The sequence below is a fragment of the Herpailurus yagouaroundi genome, unplaced genomic scaffold (assembly GCF_014898765.1).
Source record: "Herpailurus yagouaroundi ecotype Mexico unplaced genomic scaffold, PumYag 67793, whole genome shotgun sequence".
Lineage (NCBI taxonomy): Eukaryota > Metazoa > Chordata > Mammalia > Carnivora > Felidae > Herpailurus > Herpailurus yagouaroundi.
Genome location: NW_024420586.1, coordinates 101,923 through 115,219, shown reverse-complemented (window position 1 = coordinate 115,219; position 13,297 = coordinate 101,923). Strand labels below are relative to the sequence as shown.

General features: G+C 32.8%; 1 protein-coding gene across 1 annotated transcript in view; it reads right to left on the bottom strand.

Moving 5' to 3' along the window:
* CNKSR2 (connector enhancer of kinase suppressor of Ras 2) overlaps positions 1-13,297 on the bottom strand; it is a gene marked incomplete at its 5' end in the record, with an annotated part of 233,171 nt that overhangs the window by 165,880 nt on the left and 53,994 nt on the right. Inside the window, one exon of the mRNA XM_040468808.1 lies at positions 7,163-7,204. Within this exon, the coding sequence (XP_040324742.1) occupies positions 7,163-7,204 (42 nt within the window). The remainder of the gene's footprint in view (positions 1-7,162; positions 7,205-13,297) is intronic.

Below are 13,297 nucleotides of genomic sequence, written 5' to 3'. Positions count from 1 at the left end.
TCAACAGAGGGGAAATACCTTACTGCTTATCATTAGACAACAATCACGTAGATACATAGTGCACATATGATCTGCATTTCCTTTCTGTCCTTTATGGCTGCACTGTGCCATCAGTTCCATTATACTTAATGACAAATTAAAGGAAACCCAAGTTGTCATTTCCTTTTGCTCCTTCTCACGTTTCATATTAACAGACATCTCCATATACCACTGCAACCAACCAACCAACCAACCAACTTTTTTCTAACAAGTCTTTTGGTCTTCAGAGTCTACTGCTTTTGAATTTTAAGCATTAAAAAAATCCTATTTCAAAGATAAAAACAGTGAACATCAAGAAATCTAGCAGGTGTATCATAAAATTATCCATTTAAAACTATCAGAATTATGAATATAATAGAATATATACTTGTATAATTTTCCACTATAAAAGCAATGCAAACTAATTGAAGAAAATTGGGAAGATATCTGAAATTAAAAAAAATCAGCTGTTACCTTACCAAGCAAACACAATAAATATTCATATAGAATATTTTTTCAAAGTTTCAACAGTGATGATTTGTTATGTTTATAATATTTTTAATCTGGTTTTTACTTAACATTATTATTTAGAATCTTATTTTTAACTTTGGAACATATTTTATGTATATTTATAAATATCACTTATTCCTAAATTATATAATCAGATACAATTTGAAACAGTAACTATGAATAATAAATATTTCATCCTGTAATTGCACCATAATTTACTGAAGCATCACCCTATTATTTTCTGTTTTTCACTATTATACATAATGCTACTCTAAATACTTTCTGTTGTATTTTATAATTTATTTTAGACCAGATTCCCAAGATACTTTAGGAATATAGACTCTAGAGCCAGACTGCTTGAGTTAAATCCTACCTTAAATCCTTTCCATCTGTGTCACTTTGGGAAAGTCAACTAACCTCTTTATGCTTTAGTTTCCTCATCTGTAAAATGGACATGATGGTATTAATACGTATTTTCCAAGGTTGTTATGAGGACCAAATGATTAGCTTATATTTAGCACTTGAGATAGTACCTACAGCATACTATAAATACTACAAAAATATTAGCATTAATGTTTTTGAGTCTTGAAATTGCCTAAAACTTAAAAATGTTTAATGAGTGCACATGCTTAGCAGTAAGGTACGTCCATTCAATTTTATTAGATTTTTGCCAGCATTTGACTATTTTTTGTCTGTATTTGTGTATGTGTGTGTATTTGTGTTTATTAATTGATAGGTGAAAGTTTGAATTTCATTACTGTGTTACAGGGATTCCTTGTTTTCTGAGGAAAACTGCCACTGGAAAGTAATGGTAGTCTTTGTGATTTAATTTAGGGATGCTGAACTTGTCTCTTTAAGAAATATATAAATGCAATGATATTTGCATTATCTTTCTGATTTATCCAATGATATTTATCTATTTGATTTATTTAACAACCCTCATTTAAAAAACAGCACTCATATATTTTTTTATTCTTCACTATCTGGACAGATTCAATGTTTGTGCTTCCTCCTAAATTCTTATGTTGAAACCTAACCCCCACTGTGATGGTTTTTGGGAGTGGAGCCTTTTTGAGAGGTGACTAGGTCCATAAGGGCAGAGCTCTCTTAAATTGGATTAATGTCCTTATAAGAGATCCCAGAGGACTCCCTGACCCCTTCCATCAATGTGAAGACCCTCTATAAATCAGGAAACAGGCTCTCACTAGACACCGAATCTGCAGGTGTCCTTATCTTGGATTGCCCAGCCTGCAGAAATGTGAGAAAGGTGTGTTGTTTAAGCCCCCCAGACTAGGGTATTTTTGTTATAGTAGTGTGAATGGACTAAGACACCATAGCATCTGGTTTTGTTCTTCGTCTCCAGCCCTTTGCTACCACAAGTTTCCTATTCTAGAATTTGAAACTTTTGCTTCATTTATTTAGTAAACTTACTCAAATCCATTTTTCAACAAGGTACTTTAGTGACCTTGCTGATTTGGAAATATCTTTTTGTTGCTCTCACACATGAATGATAATTTAGGTATAAACATTTTGGGGCATTACTTTTCTTATGGATTTTCAATCAGACCACAAAAAGAAAAAAAAAGGAATCCAAATCAGCACGGAAGAAGTCAAACTTTCACTCTTCAGATGACATGATACTTTATGGGGAAAACCCGAAAGACTTCCCCCCCAAAAATGCTAGAACCGATACATGAATTCAGCAAAGGAGAAGGGTATAAAATCAACATACAGAAACTGGTTACATTTCTATACACCAATAATGAAACAGCAGAAAGAGAGATCAAAGAATTGATCCCATTTACAATAGGACCCCAAACCATAAAATACCTAGGAATAAACATAACCACAGAGGTAAATGATCTGTATGCTGAAAACTATAGCAAGCTTATGAAAGAAATTGAAGAAGACACACACAAAACGGAAAAAACATTCCATGCACATGGATCGGAAGAACAAATATTGCTAAAATGTAGATACTACACAAAGCAATCTACACATTCAATGCAATGCCTATCAAAATAACACCAGCATTCTTCACAGAGCTAGAACAAACAGTTCTAAAATATGTATGGAACCAGAAAAGACCCCAAATAGCCAGAGTAATGTTGAAAAAGAAAACCAAAGCTGGAGGCATCACAGTTTGGGACTTCAAGCTGTATTACAAAGCTGTAATCATCAAGACAGCATGGTATTGGCACAAAAACAGATATATAGATCAATGGAACAGAATAGAGAACCCAGAAATGGACCCACAAACATATGGCTAACTCATCTTCGACAAAGCAGGAAAGAATATCCAATGGAATAAAGACAGTCTCTTCAGCAAACGGTGCTGGAAAAACTGGACAGTGACATGCAGAAAAATGAACCTGGACCACTTTCTTACACCATACACAAAAATAAACTCAAAATGGATGAAAGACCTGAATGTGGGACAGGAAATGATCAAAATCCTAGAGGAGAAAACAGGAAGTAAACTCTTTGACCTAGGTTGCAGCAACTTCTTGATGTGTCTGCAGAGGCAAGGGAAACAAAAGTAAACACAAACCTTTGGGACCTCATCAAGATAAAAAGCTTCTGCACTGCAAAGCAAACAATCAACAAAACTAAAAGGCAACCAACAGAATGGGAGATGATATTTGCAAATGACATATCAGATAAAGGGTTAATATCCAAAATCTATAAAGAACTTATCAATCTCAGCACCCCAAAACAAAATAATCCAGTGAAGAAATGGGCAAAAGACATAAACAGACACTTCTCCAAAGAAGACATCCAGATGGTTAATGGACACATGAAAAGATGCTCAACATCACTCATCATCAGGGAAATACAATCAAAACCACAAGGAGATACCATCTCAAACCTGTCAGAATGGCTAAAATTAAAAACTCAGGAAACAACAGATGTTGGTGAGGATGCGGGGAAAGGGGAACACTTTTGCACTGCTGATGGGAATGCAAACTGGCACAGCCACTCTGGAAAACAGTATGGAGTTTCCTCAAAAAATTAAAAATAGAACTACCCTACGACCCAGCAATTGCACTAGTAGGTATTTTCCCAAAGGATACAAAAATGCTGATTTGAAGGGGCACATGCACCCCAGTGTTTACAGCAGCACTATTGACAATAGCCAGATTATGGAAAGAGCCCAATGTCTATCCACTGACAAATAGAAAGAAGATGTGGTATCTCTGTGTGTGTGTATACACACCCAGACACACCCAGACACACACACACACACACACACACACACACACACACACACACACAGTGGAATATTACTTGGTGATGAAAAAGAATGAAATCTTACCATTTGCAGTATCGTGGATGGAACTACAATACATTACACTAAGTGAAATAAGTCAGAAAAATATTTATGATTTCACTCATATGTAGAATTTAAGAAACAAAACATATGAACACAGAGGAAGGGAAGGAAAATTAAGATACAAACAGAGATGGAGGCAAACCATAAGAGACTCTTAAATACAGAGAACAAACTAAGGGTTGCTGGAGGAGTGTTGGGTGGGGGGGTGGGCTAAATGGGTGACATGCATTAAAGAGGACACTTGTTAGGGTAAGCACCAGGTGTTATATTAAGTGATGAATCACTAAATTCCACTCCTGAAACCATTATTATACTATATGTTAACTACCTTGGATTTAAATAAAAAATAATATAAAGTAAACAGAAAAAAACGATTTGTGGATTTTGTTTCATTGTCTTCTGGAAGTTATGGTTTCAGAGTAGACATTTGAATATAACATAAGTTTAATTTGTTTGAAGTGAAACTTCTCATGTATCTCTTCTTACTAGTTAAATGTAGTTGCTTCTTGACATAGAAACTGTAATATATTAACAGAAAATATCTTGAAATCGTGATCTTTCCAATTCACTTTCTTAATTTGTTGAGAAATTCAATTTTCCCAATTTTTATTCCTAAATTATTCTATTATATCCTTAATTATTTCCTATTGTTTTCTTCTTTAGAAACTAATAATTAGTTGAAGGTGGGCTAACCATAATCTATCCTCTATACCCATTATCTTCTCTCATTTTTTGTCTTTTTATTAATTTACTAATAATCTGAGCAATAAAAATGTTTATTTTGTGTCTTACTGTTTCAATTTTCTGTAATAATTAATATGCTTTTTACTGCTTTCAGCATGGTTTAATTTCTATTTCCATGTTCTCAGTTTTAAAGACTTTTTAAAGTTTATTTTGTGTTCAGTTTATAGTGGCCTTACTTTCTTTATAGTATGGTATTCTATTTTAATGCAAACAGTATTCTTTTGATTCTTACTGAGATCATTAAATAGATGTTCTTAATAAACAGTTCCCCTTCTCCTTCCCATTCTTTTTCTTCACTCATCCCTAAATAAAGATCTATTTTAGGAAAAGATACACCTCACAACTTTCCTAACTATCTCAGTTTGTGCAGCTGTTGAAGAATACTCTGATACTTGTGTTGCCTATGTAACTCCCAAGATAGAGCAGATTTTCATAAATGATAAGTTATCCTTCCTCTTTATAAATGCCTCCCCTAGCCTCCAGACAAAATACAGATATAGGGAATGGGTCTGGGCTGAGACAGTTGATGTTCTAGTGCCTATCTCAAGTTACTGTAATCTCTACTCATTTGTATGAGCACTCTGACTCAAGTCTCATAGGAACAAGGAGAACATTCAGAGTCAGTAACAATTTGATTCTAAACAAGTTATATCAAAACTCAGGCTTTTTATTTTCTGGTACACATAAAAAAGAAAAAGGGAAAATAAAAAAAACATAAATAAATATTGGAAAGAAGGTAATGAGACTATAAACAATTGTACTTAGAAGAAATTAATATTCTCATTTTACATATTAAGAACAAAGTCACCTACAAATATCTAATCATTATGTTATATACCTGAAACTAATACAATGTTATGTGTAAATCAACAATAAAATTTTTTAATGGTTAAAATTTACCTTAAAAATATCAAAGACAAACTACTTGACTAAGGTCACTGAGATACAAACTGTTAGAATTAGGGTGCAGGGATGCCTGGGTGGCTAGGTCATGATCTCGCAGTTCTTGAGTTCAAGCCCCATGCCCAGCTCTGTGCTGACAGCTCAGAGCCTGGAGCCTGCTTTGGATTCTGTGTGTGTCTCTCTCTCTGCCCTTCCTCCACTTGCACTCTGTTTCTCTCTCTCTCTCAAAAATAAACATTAAAAAATTTTAAAAAGAGAATTAGGGTTCAGACAGTCCTTTAGACTTAACATGATTACCTCTACATTACAGGAAATCTGGAAAGATACTTTATGAATATTTTGTTTTCAAGAAAGTATTCTAGCATCATATATACCAAGTGGTATAGTATATTATTTTATTATTTTTAAAAAAGAATTCTTAGTGTGAGAAAAGTAGCACACAAGAATATAACCTTCTACTAAAGGCTAGCCCATCTTTACATTAAAAGGCTGGGAAGGGAGAAGTGGAAAGAGACAAATACCATGTGATTTCACTCATAGGTGGCATTTAAGAAACCAAACAAACAGCAAAGGGAAAAGAAGAGAGAGAGGCAAACCATGAAACAGAGTCTTAACTACACAGAACAAACTGATGGTTACCAGAGGGGAGGGGTGAGGGGGATGGGTGAAATAGGTGATGGGGATTAAGAAGTGCACTTGTGATGAGCAGCAGGTGATGTGTGGAAGTGATGAATCACTATTTTATAATGCCTGAAACTAATACTACACTGTATGCTAACTACTGGAATTCAAAAAAAACCTTAAAACAATGTTAACAAAAAAAATAAACAAAAGAATAGGAGAACTGTAAAAAAAAAAAAAAAGAAAGAAAATACAAGTGCTTTCTGAGCTGAACTATTTGGTTAATGCCATCCACAGTCTCAATCATTGTCAAACAGGATCTTTAAATTGTCACTAGCTTGAATGCAAAATTGACAAATATATAGCATTCATTTCTAAACTTCTTTAATGTTACTTATGTTGTCACTCATTTCTAACAGAGGTGAAGAAGTTATCAGGACAGATGAGCATCAACCAAGATACGGATTTACAAAGAAAAGCAGTAAACTGTTCATTAACAAAAAAGGAGATACTTTTCTATAAAAGTATAGTGTATTTATACTCTGTTTCTAGTAATATCTACAAAATGATTAACTGATTCAACAAATATTGCCAAATTAAAATTTGGAAGGAGGTTTGGGGAGTATAGAATCTGATCAAAGGCAAATTGATTATTTTATTAATTATTTCACCCAAATGATGATAGGTTGTTACCCCATTATACAACCAAATACTTTTCTCTGATATCTTTCTCAAATGAATGGTAAAAAATTCTGACTTAAAGTTCTCTTTTTTTCTAGATTCTTCATCCCAACCTTTCTACATACTACAATCTCAAAATTTTTATCATATTATATGATATTTTCCTATTAGGATACAAAAGAATGATTTTAACTAATATAACCTGTTCTTTTATACTTTTTATGTTCTTTTGTAGTTTTCCTATAAAATATACAGGTCTCATTTTTTATAGGCTATAGCTTTTTATTTAATTACTAGTTAAACAAAGAAGCATTTTCTAATGAAGATGAAAATAAACCCAAATAAACTTACCACATGAAGAATTTTATTTTCTGTTTCATACACAGTACAATCCTTTAAAAAAAGAAACATATACATTAGTTTTCAAAACAAATCAAGCATTCCTTTTAAAATACTTTCTTAGGAAATGTATAACAATTTGAAAAAATCTTGACAATTCAAGCAAAACCAGCAATAAGAATGTGAATAAAATCTGGAAAGCTATATACCAAAATATTCATAGTGGTTAGCTCTGATGATCAGTTACACAGATATTCTTATATTTGCTTAACTATATTTTCTAATTTTACACAGAATACAATACAGAATAATATACATCAGAAAAAATATTGTAACCATTTTCTATCTAAACTTTTACATCTGATAAATACATTTCATTGAAATATTTCCAACATTTCAAATACTAATTTATTATAGATTGGAACATTAGGAAAAATACTAGTATTTACTTCTATAGTCATATCTTAATCTCAAAAATGCTTTTATATTTTCAATTATTTCCAGCTATTAAATATCCTTAATATTATAAAATTGGTACATATCAAGTTCATAGTTCTTTTTTTTTAGACCAATTATTATTTTTTTTTATATATGAAATTTATTGTCAAATTGGTTTCCATACAACACCCAGTGCTCATCCCAAAAGGTGCCCTCCTCAATACCCATCACCCACCCTCTCCTCCCTCCCACTCCCCATCAACCCTTAGTTTGTTCTCAGTTCTCAACAGTCTCTTATGCTTTGGCTCTCTCCCACTCTAACCTCTTGTTTTTTTTTTCCTTCCCCTCCCCCATGGGTTCCTGTTAAGTTTCTCAGGATCCACATAAGAGTGAAACCATATGATATCTGTCTTTCTCTGTATGGCTTATTTCACTTAGCATCACACTCTCCAGTTCCATCCACGTTGCTACAAAAGGCCATATTTCATTTTTTCTCATTGCCACGTAGTATTCCATTGTGTATATAAACCACAATTTCTTTATCCATTCATCAGTTGATGGACATTTAGGCTCTTTCCATAATTTGGCTATTGTTGAGAGTGCTGCTATGATCAAGTTCATAGTTCTTAACATAAATTTGAATCCTTGAAATTGTAAAAAAATTATTTTAAAAAATCACCATTGTTTTTTTACCTGCAATTGCTAGACTTACAATGAGCAAACATATAGCAAAGTGATCTTTGCTTAGAAACTTCTGTTTCTATGGCTTAGTTTCCTGAAGAAATTCATAAAATGGGCATGACATTAGTAGTAACACAATAAGGGTGTTGTGAGGATTAAGTGAGAAGATGGATGAATGGCTTAGCACAGTATCTGGCATTGTTATCTGACAGTGATAAATACATTTTAACTATGAATTACTGTTGTTCTGTGTCTTTATTTTTAAAATGTAAACTAATTACCTTTACTTCAAAGTAGAAAGTTAACTAATTATTATTTGGCTATCTAATTTTGAAAAAATATCCATGTTTCACAGTACTGCATATTTTAAGGAATGACAGCCCATTTCATCTCTTTCCCTGAATTTAATTTTAACAAAAACGAATACTGTTGAACATAGTTTTTGATCATGCCATTTCACCACAATACCTTGTCAGAAGTAGTACATATTCTTATCAGGCGTAAAAGTTTTAAGGTTAAATATAGGTCTGTTTCATTTCATAGACTAAATGAAATACTTAAGGATTGGGTCTTGCAATTCTGCAGCGCTTCTGTGCCAAAGAAGAAGTCTGTTACAAATATAGCCATATCTATGTCTTTACAAATTAAGTATGAATTATGTGTACAGAGGAAGAAAGGTATAGATAAAGCATTTATGTTGGAAAAGTGCACTGTACTTACATCAGAATTTGGAAGACTGCAATTTTATAGAATTAATTTCAGACACAATTACATTGGTAAGAGATGAGTTGGGAAAAGTTGGAAAGTTGCCCAGTTTCCCCAAACTGCCTCTACAACTTGCTTCAGCTATAATGGATACAAGTTTGATTATTTACCTACCTTCCCAGAAACAGAGAATATGATTAAATGTTCAAACTTCAAAGGAATTTTCCTCAAGGAAAAAAGTAAATATGATCTAAATGTATATCCTGCCAGTGATCACACAGCAATAATCACACAGAGAATAACTATTTCAAGTTCTTTAAAATATAATACTTTACTTGCATATCCCTAGTATGACATAACAAAAGAACTATTAAACAAAATCTTACACTATTGGCAGCAATCATATTGTTGGTTAGTTATTGTTACTCTGTTATTGTTTTGCTGAAACTACTGCATTCCATAGGATAAAGCAAATGAACAATTATGTGATACTACTATCATTCTATCATTTTTGGTGTCCTAAGTAATTTTAGCATGAGACAAAGCAGATACATATATAAGAAGGTCAGTAAAACCTAGAGTCTCTTAATGCATCATGTACACACGTGTGTATGTATTTCTTAGGCCCCCTGAAAAGACATAACTGAGTAATAAATAAACTCCTCACAGTTAGTGATTTTCAAATACTATTTCTTGGGGCTTTGGTTAAGGAAAATGGTGGATTCCAGATCTGGGATATGAATGTATAAGATGAGCCTGGATTATACTGTGACACACATAGAAAGAAGCTATCAAACTATACAAGGATTGTTTGTGTCAGTAGGACTCAGAAGTCAACATGAAGAGATTTTCACTGGCCAAAGATGGAGCAATTTGGGAATCTAAAAAAATAATAGTTGCAATAGATGGAAACAGTAAACTAAATATTAGTTTTATTTATATGTATTAATACATTTGATACTAAATTAAAAAATCACTTATTAGTTTTACAAAGTCCTTTTTAAATTTTATTTTGAGAGAGAGAGTGTGTGTGTGTGCATAAGTAGGGGAGGGGCAGAGACCGAGGAAGACAGAATCCTAAGCAGGCTCGGTGTTGTCAGTGCAGAGCCTGATGCGGGGCTTGATCCCATTAACCATGAAAACATAGTCTGAGCCAAAATCAAGGGTTGGTTAAACATCTGACTTTGGCTCAGGTCATGATCTCACGGTTTGTGGGTTCAAGCCCCGTGTCGGGATCTCTGCTGGCAGCTCAGAGCCTGGAGCCTGCTTCAGATTCTGTATCTTCCTCTTCCTCTCTCTCTGCCTCTCCCCTGCTCACGCTCAGTCTCTCTCTCTCTCTCTCTCTCTCTCTCTCTCAAAAATAAACATTAAATATATAAAGTACATCCAAATATATTTACTAATACTGTGTAATACTGAATATATTAAGCAAATTGGACAATGCATAATAGATGTACTTTCCCTCTTGTTTCGGCGAATATTAATCAACTGTCTTCATGATACAGAGATAAATAAAACATGTCCCCTGACTTAGAAAACCACAGTTTAAAGAGACAGGCATTCACATAAGTAAGTTAAAATATGTAGAATTCCAAAGTCTTCATGAAGTTTGTTTCAATAACTTTATAAGTATAAATGCGACAAAAATATACAAATCCACATGTGAAAGGTCAATTATTTAAAATTTTAAAATATTGACATATTTCTCATTAAAATGCAAAGTGACCACTGTGTTGTGCTATACATTGCTCAAGTCAAATTTCAAACTTTGTAGAATTTTTCATCAGCTGCTGCTCCTCAGTGACTAAAACAAATACATCTATAATCCAAGCTTTAAGATTTTTCAAAGAATGAAGTACTGATCCATACGTGATAATTCTGACATGACTCCAAAAGACAAAGTCTAAAAGAGATACATCAAGTGACTGAGGTAGCCAAGGTTTTACATCAGTCGAAAAAACTGTCACAAATATTAAAATTAAAAACTATTTGAAATAAACAATACTAAAGGACTATAAAATAAATTGAAATAATTAAATTTGCAAAGCATGTGTGTGTTACATTTATAGCATATTCACACATGTGAACCTATTAAAGCTTAAATCTGTACTAACATATTTGGGACACTCACAATTACTATAATAAAGGCAGGATCATAGCGCTGGGCAAGCAGAGGAGAAAACAACTAGCTCTGCCTTAAAAAGAAATTAATAAAGGCAGCTTTAATTGGGTTTTGGAAAAAGTATGTTTTTGGGCAAATAAAGGCATTACTGCAAAAGCAATAAAACTGCACTCAAACACTGTTAAACTACTGCAGTAATTTTCAGATTTTACTCTGTATACATGTAACAATCACTTGGAAAGTGGGTTAAAATGCATATTCCCAGGTTCAGCCCTAGATATACAGATAGGGTAGACCTGGAGTGGGGGTCCTAGCATGATTTTGATAAAGATGGTACTGTGAAAAACAATCTATTTTACAGGAAATACTGTGATAGAAGAATGCCAAACCAAAAATGATCAAAAATATAAAATCTGTAAGACAGTAGACTGATTTAAAAATAGTATCTGGTGGCTCATTCCAATTTTCAATTCCTCAGAGCTTTGTGCTTTTGTTACACATTCCCCCAATTTATTGGTTTGTTTCTCTTTTTTCCCTCCTATTAAACTTATTTCTTTCTTTAATCACTTACTACTCTTAATAACTGCTTCTACTTGTTTATATCTCTGCCTTCTTTCAGCCAGACTGGCCTGTTCATTACTGAAAGCCAAAGGCTTTCACAAAGGCTGGACACAGCATAATAAAAACAAAACAGAACAATACAAAAAAAGTATATATTAACCTGCTCTTTTATATTAGGGAGAAGAATAGAAACTAAATGACTGTGTTTTATTTAGTTAAGCTATCATGTTAAGGAGTTCATTTTATCATGCTAAGTATTTAAATAGCCCTAGGTACCTTAGGGGATTAATTTTATTAATAAGTTATTTTATTTCCATCCAGATGTAAATTTAAAATATTTGCTTCTCAAGTATGGTTTTATTAACACTTAGGGCCAAATATTTTCCCAAAAGATCATACCCCACGTTTTACAAAGAAAATAGCACTGAATATGGAGAAATCCACATTTTTAACAACCTATTCATGCTAAGGAAAGGTACACCTCTGACGTTCTACTTATTTTTAGGTTAGGATTAAATTTAGATTTTCAAACCTGGATTTAGAGCTATGCCACTATATACTCCCAGGATTTCTCTTCAGAAGCTCATGCTGTCTTTTACTATGCATGCAAAATGACACTTGTAATTTCTTCTTTATCCTTTTATATATAATGCTTCTACAAACCATGTGATGCACATTTAAATGCATCAAATTCCTAACAAGACAATATTCATAAAAATGAGTGTTTATTCAGTTTTCATCATTTTTTTCTTTTTGAAAAGTATAAGTGTGCACAGAAACTGTCTCCCACAGATGAGCTATGTGCTCACACAGGATCATAATCAGTTATAGTTTTTGTGAAACAGTGATGCAATTGCCATACTGAGAAAAATACAAAGAAACACTTCTATCCTGTATGTTATCATTGATAGTCCATACTCTGTCAACAATTTTAAGCAACCTGGGGTCAAGATGTTCAGTAAAAGTAATATTTCTCATCAACTGTGTATTAGAGTCATAGGAACAGTTCACAGGTTATTAATACTGAATACATAAAGCAAGAGAGTGAAGGGAAATAGTGTATGTCTCAAATGCTGTATATAATTATATTTCACAAAACTTTGGAACTATAAATGCCATAAATTTTCATATGTCTCTTTTTGGTATATTATAGTATACTTGTACAAATAATTTAAGAATATTGTTTTGCTTGCATGTAGTATTTAAATGATTCATCTATGCAAAATTTTAATAATGGTACCGTCATACCAAATACTTCACATATTCTACTGCTAAGCTATCAAAATGTCTTCAATGCTTAAGTAACTAATTCATGAGTTACTGTTACTTTTATTCATTCACTCATTCATTTACTCAAGTCACAATTCCATTCACCAAAAAAGGGTATTTTTTGCACATCTTCTAAATGCAATTCACTATCAGGCACTATTAAGGTGATCAAAGATAAACTTGGTCCTTGGCCATCATCACTTAATTATTTAGTGGAGAAAACATTCAAATAATAATAATATAAGGTACATGACAAATGCTAACAGAAGATCCCATAAAAAAGGAGATAAATTCTAACTTGTTCACTCTGGAATGACCTTCTAGAGGAGATATTTTACTGACTTTAAATAGCTTTTAAATCTGTAAATTTA